The sequence below is a fragment of the Melospiza georgiana genome, chromosome 8 (genome assembly GCF_028018845.1).
Source record: "Melospiza georgiana isolate bMelGeo1 chromosome 8, bMelGeo1.pri, whole genome shotgun sequence".
Classification (NCBI taxonomy): domain Eukaryota; kingdom Metazoa; phylum Chordata; class Aves; order Passeriformes; family Passerellidae; genus Melospiza; species Melospiza georgiana.
The window spans coordinates 23,483,531-23,504,149 of NC_080437.1; the positions used below are offsets into that span (position 1 = coordinate 23,483,531).

Here is a 20,619-nt window from a genome sequence, read left to right on the forward strand (position 1 = left end):
TTGGCAGCCCCAGATCTGGGGCTGATCTCAAGTGAGCTCTGCATACAGCTCCTGTTTGCACAGCATCGACTGCCTTGAGCCCTGGCCCTTGGAATGGAAAGGACAGCATAGGGCAACCTCAGCTCTCCCTGACCTCCTTTCTCTGTGAGCCTGGAGCCTCTTCCCAGCCCCCAGAGAGCCTGCCAATTCCTGTGACTCCCGGGACTCTCGAGGAGCTGAGAACTTGCGGGCTCAACACGCTCTGGGGGTCTCAGAGGGGGCAGGGCAGGGCTGCTCCTCCCTGGCTCCTTGCCAGGGTTTGAGCAGGAGGAACATGGACAACCAGGCATGGTCCGGGGACAGGGAACCACCTTGTCCACAACCAAGGCTGTTGCATCCATGTCAGACCCCAGCCAGTCCTGGGGACGCTCTGGGTCCACATGTGGGCGTAGAGGGGTCCCTGGTTGCTCTGCTCTAGTCCTAAAGGACCCAGACAACCCAAGCAGTTCAGAGAACTGCTACCTGGAGCCCCACCAAGCTGTGGGCAGACAGGGAATGAATGAACCACCTTCTGGGGCTGAGCATTGCCTCGAGCACCTTGCAGCGCCCTGGTCCCAGGGAGCACAGGGCTGGCCCGTGCTCGTGTGAGCATCCCTCTGATTTATTGCTGCAGAGCAAATGCTTACAGAGTGCTTCTGGCAGAGAAAAGCTCTGGGGAACCGCAAGACGTGTGCAGGAACAACAGGGGAATCGGCTGTCAGCTCCAGGGGCAGGCAGAGCACCCCAGCCCTGGGTCCCTCTCCCGTGCCTGGCCCGGGAACGAGCTCAGCCTGTGGGGAGGGGACTGCAGAGAGCTCGGGGCTGGGGTGGTTCGGATCTGCTTTGCATTATCGCACACGGCCCCTGGGGCTCGGCGGCTGTGACGGCGCTGTGCAGGGCAGGGCAGGGCGCTGCGGGCAGGGAATCGGCGCGGCCCGAGCGCTGTGGGCTGCTGTGCAGGGGGAGCCGCGCTCTCCTGCTCCTTGTTCTCCCGCACATCGACAATGAATAGGCACAGGAGGCAGCGCTTGTGCTGCAGGAATCAATACTGCTCCAGGAGCGGCCTGGGTGCTCCTCCCTGCGCTCCCGTGGGAGCCATCCCAGCGTCTCTCCCACAGCTACCGCTGCAGCCTCCTTCGCTGTTGCCTGGCTCTCCAGCACTGAGCAGGACCCTGCAGCACAGGGGTGACAGCACCGGGGCTGGGGAGCTTGCTAACCTGGATAGCCTGGCTCCTTTTGGAGAGGGGGGAATACAAAGGAGAGGCCTCTTGTGATGGATCCAGGTTTTATGTTGACTCCGGTTGGCTCCCATCAGCACTGCCACAGCCCGCTCTGCCAGTCCCTAGAAGGTACCAGGGCGCCCTGGCTGGCTCTGGTAGGCACAATGCTGCCAGGAGGTGATTTCTGCCCAGCAGTGTTCAGGGATGTTTCAACCTGAAGCAACTCCCAATCTCACCCAGCGCTGGCTGTGGCAGAGCTGCTGCATCCAGTGCCAGCCCTGCCCCATGGGAAGGAACTCCACTGCTTTTGATAAGCTTTAATTGATTCATCAATGGGATCCACTTGGAGCTGATAAATCTTTCAGGAGTCCTGGCAGAGGAGGCTGAGCCGTGCAGGCTGGGTATTCCCCTGCCTCCTTGCAGCTGCACGGCTTCTCTGAAGCAGCTGGCTGCCCCAAGTGTTTCCTGCCAGCCCCAGCTGGCTGCAAGCAGCACCCCAGGTTCCCCCTCAGCCTGTTTGCTCTTTCCCAGCCAGGGATGCTGTCTGGGAGGGCTGAGCACAGTCTGATGCCTCCACCCTGCTGATGTCCCTTGGCCAGGGAACCCCATCCCAGTGCTTCTGGGGAGGGACAAAATTGTCCTTGGCTGATAAGAGCTAATGGTTCTTCGCTCCATTACAGCCCCAGCCAGGTCTTTCCTCTGTCTTCCTGTCCCCTCTCCTGGCATGGGACAGGGCAGTCCCCAGGCTGGGCACTGCTACTGGTGCATCTCCACACCAGACATGGCTCTGGGATCCCACGGGGACAAGTCCAGCTCGTCCCATAGGGCCCCGTCCTGCAGGGGGTGGTGGAAGGCTCTGACTCCCCCACGCTGTGTCCCAGCAGGTAGGAGGGAAGCAGGGACAGGGACTGCGAGCAGGAGGCAAGCACAGGCGGATCCGGTTACAGGCAGCACGGGGCAGAGAGATAGGCAGAGAACAGCAATGCAGCAAAAAGGGCTTTTAGTGATAATAAATAATTAACATTTCTAATGATGTCCCGGCGACAGGAAGAGTCCAAGCGGGGACCCGGGGGCACTGTGCACGGTGACAGGAGAGGCTGGGGACCGTGCGGGGTCCAGGGAGGCTGTCAGAGACAGGGGCTGGGCTGTGAGAGAGCTGCAGGGCTGGGGGTCCCAGGGCAGGGGCAAGGCACCCCTGGAGACCCCCTGGGTGAGCAGTGCCTGGGATCCAGCATTCACACCCTGCTGCTGCCGCCAAGGATGTGCGAAACCTGTGAGGAAGAGGATTGGATTAAACTGGAAGGAGACTAGATTAAACAAACTTGGGGGTTAACCTGACTTTGGTGATGGTAATGCCTTCCCAGGGTTTGCCGTGCCCAGGGAGCACCTGAGAGGGATTCCTGCTGGCAGCAGGAGGGGACTGGGGAGGGGTGCTGGGGGAAGAAGCTCACAGGGAGCCACTGGGATGGGAGACGGTCACCAGTTCACTGCCAGCCGTGGCACAAAGAGACCCCACGCTGAAAGGTGTCCAGGGCACACGGGAGCAGTGTGATGGTCTGGGGTGCAGACCAGAGAGAAAGGAGGTCTGTGGGCAAGACAGGAGATCAGACACTGTGGGACAATGGCAGGGAGGGGACAGCAGGGACAAGAAGGATCAAGCAAGTGGCCATCTGAGCATGGGAGTCCATCACCGTGAGCCACCACACAATGGGCACGCAGACATGGGAGAGGCAAAGCAATCCTAGGAGGAACCAGGAAGGCATTTCTGGCAGGACTGGGCACTTGCTTTCATGCCTGCCTGGGCCCCAAGGGACCTGCCTGTGCTGGAATCAGCCTGGAAGAGGAGCAGAGGTACCATGGGGCTGCCAGAGAGGCAGAGCCCAGGAGACCCGTGAAGGGAGGACAGCGACTCGTGCCCAGCACAGCGCAGGCTGTGGGGAAATGGAGTGCTCACTATAAATACATCAGCAGGGTAAACGCCAGGGAGGAGGAGAGCTATTTCAGCTAAAAGACAACATTAGCACAGGAACAACTGGGGATAAATTATCCATGAATACATTTACAGTGGAAATTAGACCCTCGGAGCAGGGATGTCCCAGCACAGCCCCTCCAGAGAAAAAAGCAGTGCCAGGCAAGAGCCAGCATTGGCTTGGCTGCCGAGGGACGCACAGCGTGTTGTGGTGGCAGTGTGAGCCCTCTCCTTGTGTCAAAAAGCAGCAGGGGTATATGATGGGATGTTTGCACATCACTGCATGCACGTGTGAGTGCAGGTGTGTGTGTGTGCATGGTCTGCACGCACATTTGGGTGGCACACTGAGTGCTCACACAGGCAGAGGGGGTGGATGCTCACAGACTGTTGTGTGTGTGCATGTAGGTGCTCGTGAGTGTGCTGACAGTGTGTGCGTGTGTGTGTGTGTGTGTGTGTGTGTGTGTGTGTGTGTGTGTGTGTGTGTGTGTGTGTGTTGTGCACCCAGCACGCTGTGTGCAGGTGTCTGGCCCTCATAATGCTCTAGAAAGGGGAATGATGGCTCCAGTGAAGTATCCTGGAGGTTAGTGCCTTCAGTCAGCATTCCTGTGCTCACCTGCACCCTGTTTGTATTGCACCATCTGAAATTTGCTGGAGGACATTTGCTGGATGAGTGCTCTATGAATCCAGCTGATCCTGGGTGGATTCCTGTCCCTGATCCTAGGTGGACTCCCATCCTGCTCCCAGAGCAGTACTGTCCCTGCAAGAGCCATGGGGGTCATCTGGGACTGCCACCACACAGGCTTACTCTGCTCGGCAGTACCCTGTGCCACCCTTCTGCCCACTGCAATGCAAGCACGGGGCAGACTGGTCCCCACCTTCCTGCTGCCTTCTCCTCAGGGAGAGCCTGGGGTGGCAGACGAGCCACCAGGCAGAGGGTCACCAAGAATCAGGACTGCTGGCTTTAGGAGGGTTTCCATTCCCTGGGAGCTGGGTTGGCATGGATGGGGCCCCAGGAGCAAGGGCCAGGGGAAACTGGGACATATTAGTCCTGGGGATGGGAAAGGGAGGTCCCAGATGTGCAAAGAGGTGGCTGGTACTCACGCTGGCCCCAGCTCAGCAGATGAGCCTTCCCCCTCCTTCACACAGCCCTCAGTGGAGCGCAGCATCTCCCTTCCCCCCGCAGCGTGTCTGGCTGCTGCTCGCTCTAATTTCCTGTGCATTGTCCCCATCTCCGTGCCACCATTCCCTGCACATCCCACCCCCTCCGTGCACCACACTGCCAGGCTCCCTGTGCCCCAACGCCTGCGCCCTACCTCACTGCTCTGCAAACGTCCCTGCCACTGTTCTCATGCATCCCAGCTCGTTCCACTGATGCTCCGTGCCTCCCTCTGCAGCTCCTTGCAGAGAGCTCTGTCACACCCCAAGGTGCCTGCCCCATTATGTCCCCAGCGTGGATGCATCCAGAGGGGTGGGATGGAGACATCTAGAGCAGCACAGGGCCCAGGAATGGGTGCAAGGATGTTTCTTATGGCTGTGGCTGTTGTTGTACCAAGGCGTCTGCTGGCTGCAAAGAAATATCCTGGCAAGGTGGCAGCATCCATGGCAAGGGCACTGAGGAGCTCCAAAAGCAGCTATTGGGGAACACCCTGCAGCCCCAGGAGTGGAAAACCACCCTGCTGGGTGCCAGCAGCAGTGCCTGGGGGCTGCAGTGTGCAAGGTGCTCTCGGCCCGTGTGTCCTGCTGGCACTCAGCACGTGTGTGCTCACGGGGAGCCGGGGGGTGAGCACACCCCAGGGACACGGCATGTGCACCTGCGGGGCTGCACGTGTGTGTGCATAGCACCCTGTGCCCAGCCGTGCCCTGTGCCATGCACACACCGATGCACATGCACGGCTGCACGGCTGCGAGGCTGCACGGCTGCGAGGCTGCGAGGCTGCGAGGCTGCACGGCTGCACGTGCCCTGTGCTGGCACACCGGCAGCCCTGCCTGCCTGTGCTCGTGGCCAGTGCCAAGCCCCCCTGTGCTGGCATGCTGGGTTTAGAGCCCCAGGGAGCCGCTGTGCCCGGTGCCATCCACAGTCCTGGCATGCTCGAGCTGGCTGCCTGCTGGCGTGTGTGTTTGCTGTACCTGCCAGTCAGGGGGAGGGCAGTGGGAGCCAGCCTGCAGTTTGTACAAATAATTATCCGGGTGTTACCAAAGCTGGGATGAGGGGCTCGGCAGCAGGGTGCTCACCCTGAGTGCACACACACCCATGCAAGGGTGCAGCCGGGCATGCGCTGTCGACACTGGCGGGCAGAGCACACCCACAGCACTCACAGGAGCACACAAGCACGGCATTGCACATGTGGGGTGGGCACACTTGGGTTTGCTTGGCATTGTGGCTCAGCATGGCAAAAGCAGAGAGCCGGCGTGGTTCCTGCCCCATGGCAGTGCCCTGTAGCAGGCTCCCTGTGCCTGGATGCCAACATTCTGGCTGTGAGGACCCTGCAGCAGGCAGCCACGCAGCAAGCCTGGTGCTCAGCCAAGCACCCTGCAAGAGGGAGTCGTCAGCAATGAAATAAAGGGGTATTTGATGGCTGTATGGAAGCACCTTTGTGGGAAACAATCACTGGGACTGGAGAGCTCTCGAATCTAGCAGTGAGAGAAGAACGAGGAGCAACAGGCAGAAGCTGTAGCCAGACATGTTCAATGAGAAATAAGGGCTTTAGCAGAGGAGGTGATTAGCCACTTGAAGCAGCCAGAGTGGCATGAGTTCCTGCTGTCTTCCAACATGTCTCTGCTGCTGTCTCTCACAGTGCTCACAGACCCAGACTCTGTGCTGTGAGCACTGTGAATGTGCCACACTAGGGTGACCTGGTAGCCTTGTGCCCTGCCAGTGCTGTCCCAGTCCCCACCACAGCCACTTTGTGCTTCCAGAGACACACAGAGAGCTCTGTGCCCAGCCCCTCAGGAAAACAGGCTGGGAAAGGCAGGCTTGCACAAATGCCATCGTGCCTGGGGCATCCACTGGCTACAAGTTTTTGGGCAAGTCAGTGCCTTGCATGACCTAAGATGGGGCCTTTCTTGGAGTTCAGACTGGCTGCCATGGCACAGCCACCCCTAGGGCCCCTGCAGAGAGAGATGGTGATGTGCAGGGTGATGACACAGGCAGGTGCTGACCCCTCGGGGTGTGGATGAGTGTTGGATTCATAGAAAAATAGAATGGTTTGGGATGGAAGGGACCTTAAAGATCATCTAGTTCCAATCCCCCTGCCATGGACAGAGATGCTGCCTACAACATCAGGTACCCAGGACTCCATCCAACCTGGCCTTGAACATTTCAAGGGATGTGTCACCTAAAACTTCTCTGAGCAACCCATTCCTGTGTCTCACCATTGTCATTGTGAATAATTTCCACCTAACATCTTATCTAGATCTCCCCTCTTTTAGTTTAAAACTGTTCTCTCTTACCCTTCCAAGACAGTGTTGCACAAGGGGCGTGCCCAGCTCCGCTCTCTTTCCTCCTCCTGTGCCCGACCTCCGCCGCCCCCAGCCGGGTCAGGCCCCTGGCTCTGCTCGGTTCATCACGCCAGCGGCCCTTGCAGGGGCTGGGGAGCCGTGCCCAGCCGTGGCCCGAGTGCTGCCCACGCAGCACCCCGGAGCGCCCGCAGCGAGCCGGGACACGCTGCCCGCCGTGCCCGCCGCTGCCCGCCGTGGCCGTGCAGCTCTCTCGGCCGTGGCTCCGGCATCCCGGGACGCCCCCTCCTCCCGGTACCGGTGCCCGGGGCGATGTCGCCGTGCCCCCCCGCAGCACCGCGGGGCCGGACCTGGCTGCGGGCGGCCCCACCCCGCGCTCCCCATTGGCAGCGGTGCCCCCGCCCCGCTCGCCGCCGCCGCCGCCGCCCGTTCTTAAGGCGCCGCGCGGGCGGGCCGGGCCCGTCGGGAGCCGGGAGCGGAGCACCGGAGGCGGAGGCGCGGCGGGCGGCGAGGCGGCGGTGCGGGATGCGCTCCCGCCGCCGTGGGGGCGCCGGGCGGCCCCCCTGGCCCGTGAGTAGCCGTGTGGTTTTGCCGCTCCGCGAAGTTTCCCGGGGACTCCGGGGCGGGGAGGGGCGTCTGTCAACTCCGGCACGGTCACCGGCCCGGGGAGAAGTTGGTGGAGGGCGGAGCGGGACCGCGGGCACGTAGCCTGTCCCCGTGGCGTGGCGGGGATGCGGGGTAGGGAGGCGGGAGGGACCGGGAAGAAGGATGGGATGGGGATGGAAGGATACTGGGCTGGGGAGAACCGTGCTCCAGAGGCTGTACGGTGATGGGCGGTGTGTGCTGGGACTGGAGAGCGCTGGCAGGAGCAGCAGCACTGCGAGCAGCGAGGGACAGCCCCTCTTTATAGCGGCACTTGTGCTTGGTCTTGGCCGAGCCCGTGGAGGAGCGGGGGCAGTGGGCAGAGGGGTCCAGCCGTGTACCTGCCTGCGTGGGAAGGGGCTGGCTGTGTGCTGCTGGGCCTGAGCCCCCCAAGGACCTGGTGTCCCTCTGGGGTGAGCTCAGAGGCTAAGGTGACTGCTCATCTCCACACTGCATTGGCTGCTGCTGGCTGAGCCCCAGGCTGCCAGGTCCAGCGCTGAGGAGTCCTGCATAGGAGGGACAGGCTCGCAGCAGCGAGCAGACGTCGCAGCAGGACCCAGGCTCGTGGGCTTTGCCTGGAGCAGAGGCACTGCAGGGTCTGGGCTGCTGGGCTTTGAGGAGCTGTGGAGGGGCACTGCTGGTACTCTGGGCAGCCCAGCTGCTGTGGAACAGGGGTCTGATGGGTCTGTGGGACGTCTCCTGCCTGTCCTCTGCCCTGGCAGGTACAGCTGTGGCAGCCTGGCTGTGCTAGCAATGAGAATATGATGCTAGTGGGGCACATGCAGCATGGTGGCATGAGGTGCTGGGATGTCACCATGTTGTCACCGCTTTGGGGTGCGTTTGGGGTGCAGCGATGCCCTTGCTGCATGATGTCCAGAAATGTCGCGGAGGTGACTGCGGCCCACAGCGGGACATTGCTGCAGTGGTGGCGCGTGACATCACTGGGGTGCGTGGTGAGCAGGGGAGCAATGTCACGGTGACATGCAGAGTGGGGTGGCCGCACAGGGACCTCACACCCACCTTCCCCATGATGTAGGCTCGGGCATGTCCCTGTGTGCACAGTGAAGACATCTGGGGACAGCATCTCCCCACTTGTGGTGAGCGGTCTGGGGCCCAATCACCTGCCTGTCCCATGGTCCCTTTCCAGTCCCATCCCACCTGGGCACTGTCAGCCATAGCAATGCATGGGCTCAGATGAATCCTACATGCTGCACCTGGGGACCAGCACCCTCTCCCTGGGCTGCCTGGCTGCACCCTGCATGGGTGCCTTGGCACCCTCCCAGTGGCTCTGCCCTGCTTGGCACCTTGGCTTCGTGTCACTAGCCATACTGCAGAAACCCCCTGAGGTGACCTTGCCACCAGATGCCACGACACAAGCCAGGACGTGACTCTGCTGGAACAAGAGAGACTGAGGTCTGCCTGCATACAGGCAGGGCCCCATGGCCTCAAACCCCAGGTGAATCTTCATGCTGGGACTGTGGTTCTATCAAAAGCATGCTGGGAATGATGAGGCCCTTCTGCATCTGACATGCAGAGCCCAAGTCTGCCTCCCTTCCCCTTCCCAAAATGGCCTGGCTCTGGGCTGGACATCCCTTCCCCATGGCACCAAGCACCGGATCCACTGGGAAAAGCCTTTTGTCTCCAATCAGGAGCATTGTTTCCTACTGGAAAAGCTCCATCCAGCTTGGAGGGATTTCAGCTGCAGCTGGATGAGGCAGGGGGGGCACCTGGTAGCAGTCCAGGCTCTGAGGAGTGGGAGCTGGAATGGGCAAAGACAGGGGGCCCTGCCAATGAGCTGGGGACAGCACCCATCGTCTGGCTGTGCCTGGGAGTGAGGCAGCACTGCTCTGCAGGGCCAGGGGCTTATGTGGCACCCCTGCACCCATCTGTCCACAATGTCAGTGGCTCTCCCCTGTGCTCGTTTTGGTAAGCCTGGAGTGGGGCTGTGGCAAAGGCTCCCCCTCCTTCACTGTCTGCAGGGTGACACTCAGGGACTTTCCCATCCCTCAACAACCCAATGAACCCTGTCCCCATCATGTATCTTGAATGGGACCCCTGCACAGGGGAAGGATCCTGGCTCCTGCCCCTCAAGGGCTGCTCCATTCAGCATGGCAGGGTAATGGGCCATCACAGGAAGAGAACTGGAGCGTTCCTCTCCTGAGGATAGAGCTGGGGACACACACACATCTACCTTGGATGCTGTGCGCAGGCTACAGATGGGGATGGAGAGGAAAGGAGAGCAGGCTGCTGGAGCAATGGAATACAGAACTATGGGTGTTGTGGGCAGTAGGGTTAGGGTTTCCTCTGCAGCTGGAGAACAGCTCGTTCCTGCCCAGCCATGTGGGCCTGGAAGCTAGTTATGGCATGGGAATCCTGGCCCCCAAGAGAGCCTTGGGACCATTCCCATCCCGAGGAGGCAGCAGCAGCAGGCAGTTCTCCACAATCTGCTGGGTCTACTGGGGTCTAAATGGGCACCTTCCCCTCTCCAAGCTGGGCACATGTGGTACCGCCCAGCTGCCACCACTCCTGGGCTTGCTGTCTGACTCCAACAGCACTGGGGTCAGCTGGCAGGGGGTCATTCACTCCTGGACATGGGGACTGTTCCTGCCTGGGAGGGCAGTCCTGCCCAGGCACGGTCACATGCAGCATTGTCCCCTTGCGGGCCAGGTGCCCCAACCACCCTTCTGGTTTGCAAGAGCGGAGCAGGCTGCTTTTTCTCCCAGCTGGAGTGCAGGCATGTGGGATCATGCTCACAGCCTGGGGACACACAGCTCATCTCTGGGCTCTTCCCCTCTGGAGGTGGCTGCCAGGCCTGGGATGAGGGGTTGCCCTCCTAAGTGCCGCCTTGCTCATCACCTGTGCTACAGCCAGGTCAGAGCCAGCTCCAAAGTCTCTGCAGCCTTGCCAGCAGTGCTGGCAGAGGCTGTCCTCCGCAGTCCAGGTTAAATGAGCCTCTCGTCCCAGTCTCCTGTGCCTCCCAGCATCTCCTCATGGCTGCATCCCTGTGCAGAAGCTTTCCCTGGCCAGGCTGGAAGGAGCTCACCCTGCAGAGACCCTGGGAGGAACATTTCCCGCAGGATGGGGAAACTGAGGCACGTGGGAGTAACCTGATAAAGTATCCCTGTGTTCTCCCTGCGAACTTCCCCAGCTCTGGAACACCAATGGGACAGAAGACAAACTCCTTGGGCCAGTGAATGTCTTCTTCCTCTGACCCTGCCAAGGGAGCAGTGATTGACATTTTGACTTACCAGGACCTTGGAAGCCAGTGGCACCTTAGGGCAGAGTGATCTGGGCCTGAGCCCAGCTTTGTCAGCTCCCCAGAGCCCTCCTGCTGCCTCTCCAATCCCTCCAGTAGGATGGGCTGCCAAGGCTGGGCTGCTCCTCAGCCCCAGCTCACTGGAGTGTGATCTTGTCCCAAGGGTGAACAGTGCCCGGACAGTCTGTGCATGGGGACACCAGAGTGACAGTGCCAAGGGTCAAGCGGCAGGTGGTGTGGTGCAGGCTGGGGTGCCATGGCAAAGGGTGAAAAGAGAGCATCTCCCATGCAAGGACAGTGGGCTGCTTGGGCATGGTGGAGCACAGTCTGCTCCTGAGCTGATGGGCTGTAGGTCTCTCCCAGGTGTCCAGGATGCTGGCGCTGTGCCTGCTGTCCCTGGCCTGGCTCAGCGAGGGCTCCCAGCGCAGCGAGCCCATGTTTGCAGCCGTCACCCACCGCCTCCTGCCGCCCGACTACGACAGCAACCCCACCCAGCTCAACTACGGCGTGGCCGTCACCGACCTGGATGCCGACGGTGACTTCGAGATCGTGGTGGCAGGGTGAGTGGGGCACCCCTAAGGCCTCAGTGACAGCAGGGACAGGAATTCCTCCCTCCTCTGTGGTCTTATGGCCGGCTGGGGGGGTTGTGCACACAGATGGGTGAGTTGAGGTCTGCATGCACCCACCAGTGAATTTGTGTGTGTGTGTGTGTGTGTGTGTGTGTGTGTGTGCACCCACAGAGGGTGTGGATGCCAGCGAGTGCCTATCTAGGACCACGTGAGTGCCCCCATCGGCCCCTTCCCTGTGGGGCGGTGGCAGCTGCCCAGCAGTCAGGGTCCACCTGCAGTGCACAGCCAGCGTGTCCCCAGGCCGTCTCTGCTCTGCTGACAGGACTCAGCTCTCTCTGGAGATTCAGTTAATTGGCTGGAGGTTTTTTATAGTCCTTTATTGGAGTGATGGCTGGGAAGGGCCGGCAGGAGCCGGGCAAGCAGGGAGCCGTGTGCTGTGCTGCCAGTGCCCAAGTGGGGCTGGACACAGAGCAGCTGCTGCCAGCAGGTCCAACCCTGGTCAGGAAGAGCAGAGACCGTGGTGTATGCTCTGTGTGTGTGCTGGCACTGCCGTGAGCTGCTACTGCAGGGTATCTGTGTACACACCACCATCCTCACTCCGTAAAGAGGCTTGCACACACAGGTGTGCCCACCTGAGAATGTGCCCACCTTTACCCTCACAGATCCCATCCAGCTAGATGGAGGCACTATGGTGGCAGGCAGTCAGAGTCTGGCCCTTATGCTGCTCTGAACATCACTGAGGCAGGAAAACTTGGGCAGGACTGGAACCCTGGAGGGGTCTGGGCCACCACTGCCAGCTGTGCTGAGTCAAGAGGGCAGCTGGAGTTTTGTAAGCAGACGTGGTGTCCGTTGTATAACTTGTTTACTGGTGCGTTGGGCGGGAGCGGGCGAGGAGCCAGTGGGATGCTCCGTGCTGAGAGGATTTGCCTTGTGTAGCAGTTTGCTTGCCCTGGGAAAGCTCTGCAAGCAGGGACCTGCACCCCATCCTGTACTTCTGTCTGCCTGACCCCCACTAGTGCTGCCAGACATGGGGTGCGTGGCAGGGTCCTTGGCCTCCATGGACCACGCAGGTCTCTGCAGTGCCCATCGTGGGGAAAACGCAGTATCACACCCAGTGTCCCGCCAGGGGTGAGACAGGGGCTTTAATCCCATCCTCAGTCCTCAGGAAGCCACTGCCCTGCCTGCACTCACAGGTACAACGGCCCCAACCTGGTGCTCAAGTACGACAAGGCGCAGGGGCGGCTGGTGAACGTGGCGGAGGATGAGCGGGGCTCCCCGTACTACGCCCTGCGGGACCGGCAGGGCAACGCCATCGGCGTGACAGCCTGTGACATCGACGGCGACGGCCGCGAGGAGATCTACTTCCTCAACACCAACAATGCCTTTTCTGGTGAGCCCTGCCGGCAGCCGGGCCCCAGGCACGGGGGGAGCCCCGGCGTGGCCGCCCGCGACCTTCGGCGTGTGAGGGATGTGTGCGGGCTGGAGTTAATTTCTCACTTGAGTGGCTCCATTGATTGATGGCAGCACGGGTGGGACACTGAGCCCAGCCAGCCACCGAGTCAGCACTTCCAGCTGCCCATTGCCCTTTTTGTGGCACCCCAAGTGGGACAGAAGATTCCCTTCCGCCCCCTCGACTGTCCTGCCACAGGGACCCCACAGTAAATCCCAGCTGTGCCCTGCAGCCATTGTCCCCTTTGATCTCATGGCTCTCCTGTGCCTGCTGCACCAAGTCCAGTGCTGTCCCTGCTCCTGGCATGCCTGTCATGGGAACAAGACTTACATGCTCCAAGCTGGCACTGGGAATCCCCAGGGCTGCCTGGTTTGGTGCTCCAGCCCAGCTCTGCCCTGTGTCCCTGACCTCCAGGCAGCAGATCTGTCTTCCCAGTGCTCCTAATTACCGGGCTGGCAGTGGCTGCTGGCACACCTGTCCCTAAATCAGAATCTGCCATTGTTGCTGTCACAAATGGTGTAGCTCGCTGACTGTGCCTGCCACTGAATCGATTTCTTTTTCAATTTTTTTTTTTTTTTTTCCTTCCTGGGGAAGATCTACAGGGCTGTGCCTCATCGGGACATATTTTAGCCTAATGAGCTGATTCTTCTGTGTGTCTCCCCGTGGCCCTTAAGGGTCATGGGGTTCTTGCAGCAGCAGCCCAGCCCCATTGCGCTGTAGGGGGCTGCAGGGACAGCTGACATTTGGGGTGCTCTGGAAAAAGGGTACCTTTTCCAAAACCTCCCTTGCTACAAAGCACTCTCGTCAGGAGGAGGCGGTGTGCTGGAGCCCACTGACCTGTGCCCCTTCCCCAGGCATGGCCACCTACACAGACAAGCTGTTCAAGCTCCGCAACGGGCGCTGGGAGGACATCCTGAGTGACGAGGTGAACCGGGACGTGGCCAGCCGCTTTGCCGGCCGCTCCGTTGCCTGCGTGGACCGCACGGTGAGCAAGCAGGGTTCTGTGGACGGGCATCTCTGCCCCCTTCCCACTCCCAGTGCCCCTTCAGTGGAGTCCTGGGCCCTGCTCCCCTTGCCCATCCCATCCCCTGCTGGCCAAGGGTGCCCCCCAGCTGCCCCTGGGCTGTCAGGGCTCACAACGGCCCCAGCTCTAGGGACTGTGGATGCCTGTCCACACGGTTGCCACCAGCTGATAAACGTGCCTGTCGAGGTGATTTATGTTCCTGTCACCTGCTCTTTCTTCGTCCTCCTCCTGCAGCGGTTTGTTTCCAAATGATTATCGCTAAATCAGGGTGCAGCTGCTGCACGGGACAAAGGGGGTGGTGGAAACCGGGAGGACCCGGCACGCCGGGGATGCTGGGAGGGAGGATAATGTGCCCCATGCCAGCACTGTGACCAGAGAGCTCCTGGAGGCGATGGGGCACATCCCTGCTCCTGGGATGCTTTTTGCCGTGGGCTTTGCAGAGCTCTCGCTCAGCACACAGCAGCAGTGCCTGCCCCCACGGAGCAATAAGAGCATTCACAGCAGGCACCCTGTGGTCCCCTGGCGATGAGCCGTGGGTGGGTGGGTGCTGAGGCGGTGCTGCCGGCTGCAGGGCTCCGGCAGGTACTCCATCTACATCGCCAACTATGCCAGCGGCAACGTGGGCCCCCATGCCCTGATTGAGATGGATGTGGCTGCCAGTGACCCTGCCCGCGGTGTCGTGGTGTTGGTGGATGTGGCCGCCCAGGCTGGCGTCAGCAAGTACACAGGTACTCCCGGCTGCTGTGGCCCTGCGCAGGGTACGGGGCGCTGCAGGGCACGGCGAACGGGAGAGCTGGCTGGGGCAGGGCAGTGCAGCCCCGGGTCCGTGCCACGCGTTGGGCTGCCTGACTGCCCCATCTAGTGGCAGCCCCACGGCCCGTGAAAGGCGCCAGGACCATGGATACACGCCTGGCCGGACCCCTGTGCCCAGCATCACCGGGGGTAGTCCCTCCCGAGCTCACGGCATCCACAGGGCAGCCAGCGGGGTTTGGGAACGTAGGCGTCGGGAGGAACGAGCCCGCCTGCGCCCCGTGCTGCCCCACCACCGTGGGGACTGCTGCGTGCCCCAGCGGTAAATTGTCACTAATTAGGAGTGTTGTCACCATGGCGATGGCAGTGATTAGGGTTGGGAGTGACACGAGCGGCTGCCAGGCCCAATTAGCTCCTGATGAGAGGGATTGGAGGTGGGCAAGAATGGGACACGGCGGGGGGAGTGGAGGGGACGGGTGGTGGGGGGGTTGGGTCCACCGTGTGAGCAACACTGAGGTAACATGGGGAGCACAAACTCCCGTGGGGCAGCTGTCCCCTCACCCCGGGCTGCTGTCCCCAGGCGGCCGTGGGGTGGCCGTGGGCCCCATCCTGAGTGACAGTGCCTCTGACATATTCTGCGGTAATGAGAACAGCCCAAATTTCCTCTTCCACAACCGGGGGGATGGGACGTACAGGGACGTGGCAGCTGCTGTGGGTGAGTAGGGGAAGCTGGGGGGACACAGGGACGCTGGGGACTTCAGGGCGGGGGTGGCTATGCCTGCACTGGGTGAGGGCAGTGGGGGGACAGCCCTGGGGACCCAGAGCCCCATTGACCACTGTGCCGTGGCTGAGATGATCGGGGCATCCATCAGCGCAGCAGGGATGTAACCCTGAGCGTGGAGCACCTGTCTGGGGACAATGGAGCACATCCTGGGAGGTGTGCTGGGACAAGGAGGCAGGGAGGGGTTCCCGTCTCCCCCTGTCCCCTTGCGGTTCCCCAGGGCTGGATGACCCCTACCAGCACGGACGCGGTGTGGCGCTGGCTGACTTCAACCGGGACGGCCGAGTGGACATCGTCTATGGCAACTGGAACGGGCCGCACCGCCTCTACCTGCAGAGCGGGGCTCCCGGCCGCGTCCGATTCCGGGTGAGGGCCGGAGCCCCCGCACCGACGGCTCTGCCCCGGAGCCACTCGGCCAGCGGGGCTGCCTTCGCTCCGAGTTCCCTTTGAGCCGCACCTGACAGCGAGGAGGGCACCCGGGCCATCAAAGCAGGACCCCGGTGTCCTGCTGCCTGTGCCTATTGTCAGGCTGTGTCCATGCAGGACATCGCCACCCCCAAGTTCTCCATGCCGTCTCCCGTCCGCACCGTCATCGCAGCCGACTTCGACAACGATCAGGAGCTGGAGGTTTTCTTCAACAACATCGCTTACCGCGGCTCCTCCGCCAACCGCCTGTTCCGGTAGGAGCCGGCGGGGCCGGGCAGCCCTGCACCCTGCGCTGGGAGCCGAGCGGCACAGCCAGGCTCACAGGGCTCCTCTCCAGCAGTGCCACGGCTCGGGCTCGGCTCATAAAAGGCGTCGTGACTGAGCCCTTCCTGGCATCATTACCAGCCACTGTGATCGTGCCTGCAGCAGCCCCTGGGGTCCCCAGCACCGCTGATTAGCAGCTGTGTGGAAGCTTGTTCATGGCTCCTGTTAATTGCGGGGGTCAAGTCTTATTACTTCTGTGTAGCACCTCCTCACCTCGTGTGTAGGGCGATGGGAACTGGTTGTCTACCCAATGTTTGCACCCATGGGTGGGTAGAGGGCAAGGGTTTTGCAAGGAGCCCTTTGGAGACATCTCCAGGTTCCAGAACAATGCAACAGATGCTGTTGCTACTCTGCAGTCCAGATCCAGAAGCTCTCATGAAACTCCTGTTGCCCCTGCATGGAGTGGGGACGTGCCAACAGGCAGGGGACAGTCACATCCTCAGTCCACACCCTATAGCCACCATGGCTGTCACCCCTACCATGATTCTTCAGGAGGGGATAGGCATGTCCAGGAGGGTTCTGAGGACTGCAGGAGCTGGCATTCATACCCTGTGTGTGTCTTTGGCAGGCTCATCCGCAGAGAACACTCAGACCCCATAGTGGAAGAGCTGAATCCAGGGGATGCACTGGAGCCAGAGGGACGGGGCACTGGTGGGTACACCCTGCTCTGGCACAGCACTGCTTGGCACCTTCTTTGCCTGAGGATGCCACATGCCTGGCTGAGTTATCTGCCTGCTCCCCACCAGCAGGCTGGAGCTCCTGTCACCCAGGAATGGCCCCATGCTTTCTCCCTCCACCACACCCAGCCAACAGTGCCATCTCCAGTACCACAGAGCCACTCTTGATGTGCCCCTTCCTGGGTGCCCACTGCTCAAAGCCAGCCTCTGCATTTGGGAAGAGGTCAGGCAGCTCCCTGTGACCCACAGCCATCCAGGCACTGCCTGTCCCCTCCACTGCCCAGGGTGCCAATGCACCTGATTAGAGGTTGGCAGCCACACTCCTGCACTGATATCACCCCTTTCTGTCCCTGCGTGGCTGGGAGTGCTCCCATTGCCAGTGGAAGGCCACAGCAGCAGCAAGGTCTAGTGCTGGGGAACATGGGGTCAGGCCTCAGACACAGCATGATTCCATCCTTGCAGGAGGTGCAGTGACAGATTTTGATGGCGATGGGATGCTGGACCTCATCCTATCCCACGGCGAGTCCATGGCACAGCCAATCTCCATCTTCAAGGGCACGCAGGTGAGTCAAGCAGGGACTCCTCATGTTGTACCCATCCCTTCCATCCCTCCCAACGCAATCTCTCTGCTCCCTCCCCCTTTGCAGGGCACCAATAACAACTGGCTGCGGGTCATCCCCCGCACGCGCTTCGGGGCGTTTGCGCGGGGGGCCAAGGTGGTGCTGTTCACGCGGCGCAGCGGGGCCCACCTGCGCATCATCGACGGCGGCTCCGGCTACCTCTGCGAGATGGAGCCCGTGGCACACTTTGGACTGGGTGAGCTAGGGGCTGCCTCCCCCCCAGCCCCCCCTGGCACTCCCCAGGGCAGGGGCCGTGTCTGCTGCCCCGGTGTCCCTCTGCGCAGTAATCGTCCCTGCCTGTCACCCTAGGTACGCTGGGCTCTGTGTAAGGCTGGGGGCAGGCTGCCCAGCCACTGCAGCTGTGCTGCAAGGAGCAGCTGCCCCCTTCCCCATGGCCTGCCTGCTGCTTTGCCCAGGCAGTAGGGCTTTCCCTTCCCTTTAGCTCTCCCCTGGTGCAGCCAAGCCTGCAGGGGTGTCTGCCCACTGCGAGGTCATCCCATGTACACCCCTCAGAGTACATCCATGTGCGGGGGCTGTCAGCATGAGCACCTGGACCTGGGCTCAGGGAGCAAGGGAGAACTTTGTCCCTCCATCCCTACCACCCCACTGGCCTCCTTTCAGCCCCTGCCCACCCTGGAGACCCTCCCTTTGATGGGCTGCCCGCCTGCAGGGCGTGATGAAGCCAGCAGCCTGGAGGTGACTTGGCCAGATGGCCGTGTGGTGTCACGAGCTGTGGCAAGCAGTGAGACCAACTCTGTCCTGGAGATCCCCTACCCTCTGGATGTGGAGGAGCCACTCATGCCTGCCCCTCTGGAGGTGAGGGCCAGGTGTGGGTCTAGGGTGTGACACTTTGGGAACAGAAACAAGGGGCTGGGCTCTCCTGGCTCAGTGGCTGCCCAGGGGTGATTCCTCCCCATCCCAGTGGTCTCTGCTTCTTCCCAAATGCAGTGCGGGCAGGGATTCTCCCAGCACGAGAATGGACGCTGTGTAGGTGAGTGGCTGCTGGAGCACAGGTGTGCCTTTACCCAGGATGCTGTACCCATGGGGGACACTGAGACGGGGAGGTGGCTGCCTGCCACATGGGTCTGTGCCAGGTACAGCTGCCTGCCTGGCACATGGCCTGGGAATGGGACACCTGTACAGCTCCAGAGGGGCACAATGGTGTCCCAGGGAACAGCGAGAGCAATGTGCTAGGGCAGGAGGCATGGCTGGCATGTGGCAGGCTGTGTGCTGCAGCCATGAACGATGGGAGGGGCAGCAGAGGTGCAGCAGGGTGGCTGTGGCCATGCTGGGAGCCTCCTGGGCAGAGATATGGCTTATGCATGGCTGCCACTGGGGTGACCATCCAGTGTACCGGGGGAACTGGAGGGGCTGGCAGCCCCAAGCCCTCTGCCTAGACATCTCACACTGAGGACCCTCTTGCAGACACAAATGAGTGCAAGGAGTTCCCCTTCATCTGTCCCCGGGAGAAGCCTCTCTGTATCAACACCTATGGCGGGTACCGCTGTCGCAGCAACAAGCGCTGCAGCCGGGGCTTTGAGCCAAACGAGGATGGCACAGCTTGCGTGGGTGAGTGATAGCTGGGACACCTGACCCCCATGCCAGCTGGCATCAGACCCAAAGCACCACCTTGGGATGCTGTTGCACCCCTGACAAAGGCCAGGTCACGGCCTGTAACCTGTCGGATGGCAGCCCAGCCACCTCCACCCTGGTTCTGTGTCTGTCTGTCCGTGCCTCCCACTGATCTGCCACTGACTCCCTTTCCCTTTCTCTTTTTCTCTCTTGTTCCTTCTCTCCTTCTCTGTGCAGCTCAAGTGGCCTTTTTTGGGGGCTATCCCTCTACTGGGAGCTGGCCTGGGCTCCCCCACAGTGCCCTCCTCCCTCAAGTCCTCGGACTCTGCCTTTGTCTCTATGCACTTTAAGCCCTGCCCATAACACGCCAGAGCAGCCTTGGTGGAAGGATGGGCTGGCCTCTGCCTGTCTCTCTTTTTCTGTCCTCGTCGAACCACCCTGGAAGTGCCGGCTGGGACATAGTGGGGTGACCTGCAGTGGGACGGGCACAGACCTGGCTGTCCTGTGCCATCTCTGGGAAAGCAGCCCTGGGGCAGCCTGGCAGTGCCCCTTTCCCCGCCCACCCCCTGCCCCAGTGCTGTTTCTGCCATGCTGGTACCTTGCTCCGTCGCCTCGATACCGTACCATGTGCCTGCTGGTTTGGCCTGCGACGTGTGTGCTTCGCCTGCCCCCTCCTCAGTGACGGGAACACCTCCCCAGCCCTGGCAGAGGAGGCTCTTCCCAGCCCTGCAGGGGCAGGACCCTCCTGGTCTGTTTTTTAACGTATTGACCCTACTGTTTGGAGTCTGACCCTGCTTAGTCCCAACAGTCTTCCAGCCCCTCTCCCAGAGATCCCCCAATAAACTATATCCCATCTATTAACCTGGTCTGCTGAGCTCTGCAGGGCTGGGCTGTGCTTGTGCTTCTCCCCACCCTGGGACCTGGCTGGAGAGTGGTGGTGCCCCTGGCCCAGTTCTGCACTGGGACTACAGCGAAATGTGCAGCTCTGAGGGGGCTGGGGTGCAGCAATCAGCCCTGCCTGCACCTCAGCAACAGGGCTGGGCTGCTTTTCCCCCTACGTGCTATAACCCCACACTGCTCTCTTTATCCCCACCAGACATCGACGAGTGTGCTCAGGGCTTGCACAACTGCAGCCAGCTGTGCATCAACAGCCCTGGGGCACACAGCTGCCTCTGCCACCCAGGCTTCCGTCCCCTCGATCCGGCTGCCAGCCGGTGCCTGGGTGAGTACCTGCAGTGCCCACCTGGGGCTGCCCTGGCAGCAGAGATGATGGGGTGTCCAGGTGTGCTCACAGCCCTACTGCTGGGGGGCACAATGCACAGACTGTGGCTGTGCAGGAGCTGGTGGAGTAAGGACATCTGCCACCCAGCAGCCTTGGCACCAAGCAGTGGCAGGATCACCTGCCCTTGTGTCCCACATTCACCCAGCCCTGGAGCTGCTCCCCTCATGCCTCCTCCATCCCTTGCCCTGCCCATGCCACACAGTCCCTGAACCCTTGGCACAGCTCTGACCTTTTCTCCTTCTTTCCCAGACATAGATGAGTGCCAGGCACAGCCTGGTCCCTGCGACCATATCTGCCACAACAGCTATGGCTCCTTCCACTGCCACTGTCACCATGGCTTCTCCCTGGGTGCTGGTGGACGCTGCTGGCGCAATTAGCCTGCTCTGGCACAGCCAGGTGTTCCCTGCTACCCCCCAGCACTGTGCTGGTTGAACTCAGTGCCAACAGAATAAACCCTTTCCTGCTCTGTATTCCTTGTGTGTCCCTGTCCCAGGGCCACGTGCCTGCTACCTGTCCCCCTGCTGCCCTAGACTGCCCCCTCCTCTCCATCTCCTCCCTTCCCCCATGCTCAGCCTTGTGGGGC

The 20,619-nt window shown here is 61.3% G+C and overlaps 1 protein-coding gene across 2 annotated transcripts; it reads left to right on the forward strand.

Moving 5' to 3' along the window:
• The first annotated feature begins 7,168 nt into the window (after positions 1–7,168).
• Positions 7,169–20,493, forward strand: CRTAC1 (cartilage acidic protein 1). 2 transcript variants are annotated; one of them, XM_058029416.1, is made up of 16 exons: positions 7,169–7,233; positions 10,925–11,121; positions 12,324–12,520; positions 13,435–13,565; positions 14,176–14,332; positions 14,935–15,069; positions 15,356–15,501; positions 15,679–15,815; positions 16,454–16,536; positions 17,025–17,125; positions 17,210–17,378; positions 17,853–17,998; positions 18,131–18,173; positions 18,608–18,751; positions 19,851–19,976; positions 20,286–20,493. In XM_058029416.1, the coding sequence occupies exons 1-16, from the start codon at positions 7,189–7,191 to the stop codon at positions 20,411–20,413; spliced, it is 2,085 nt and encodes a 694-aa protein (XP_057885399.1). In that variant the 5' UTR covers positions 7,169–7,188; the 3' UTR covers positions 20,414–20,493. The 2 variants fall into 2 exon arrangements, with proteins under 2 accessions (XP_057885399.1, XP_057885398.1); XM_058029415.1 differs by lacking the exons at positions 19,851–19,976; positions 20,286–20,493 and adding an exon at positions 18,992–19,611.
• The last annotated feature ends 126 nt before the right edge of the window (positions 20,494–20,619 follow it).

Bases quoted from the DNA above. Each gene is read 5' to 3' on its own strand.
- CRTAC1 (XM_058029416.1), top strand. From the start codon at position 7,189: ATGCGCTCCCGCCGCCGTGGGGGCGCCGGGCGGCCCCCCTGGCCC. The intron at 14,333-14,934 runs GTACTCCCGGCT...TGCTGTCCCCAG, and splicing joins TGGCGTCAGCAAGTACACAG to GCGGCCGTGGGGTGGCCGTG. The intron at 18,752-19,850 runs GTGAGTGATAGC...TATCCCCACCAG, and splicing joins GGATGGCACAGCTTGCGTGG to ACATCGACGAGTGTGCTCAG.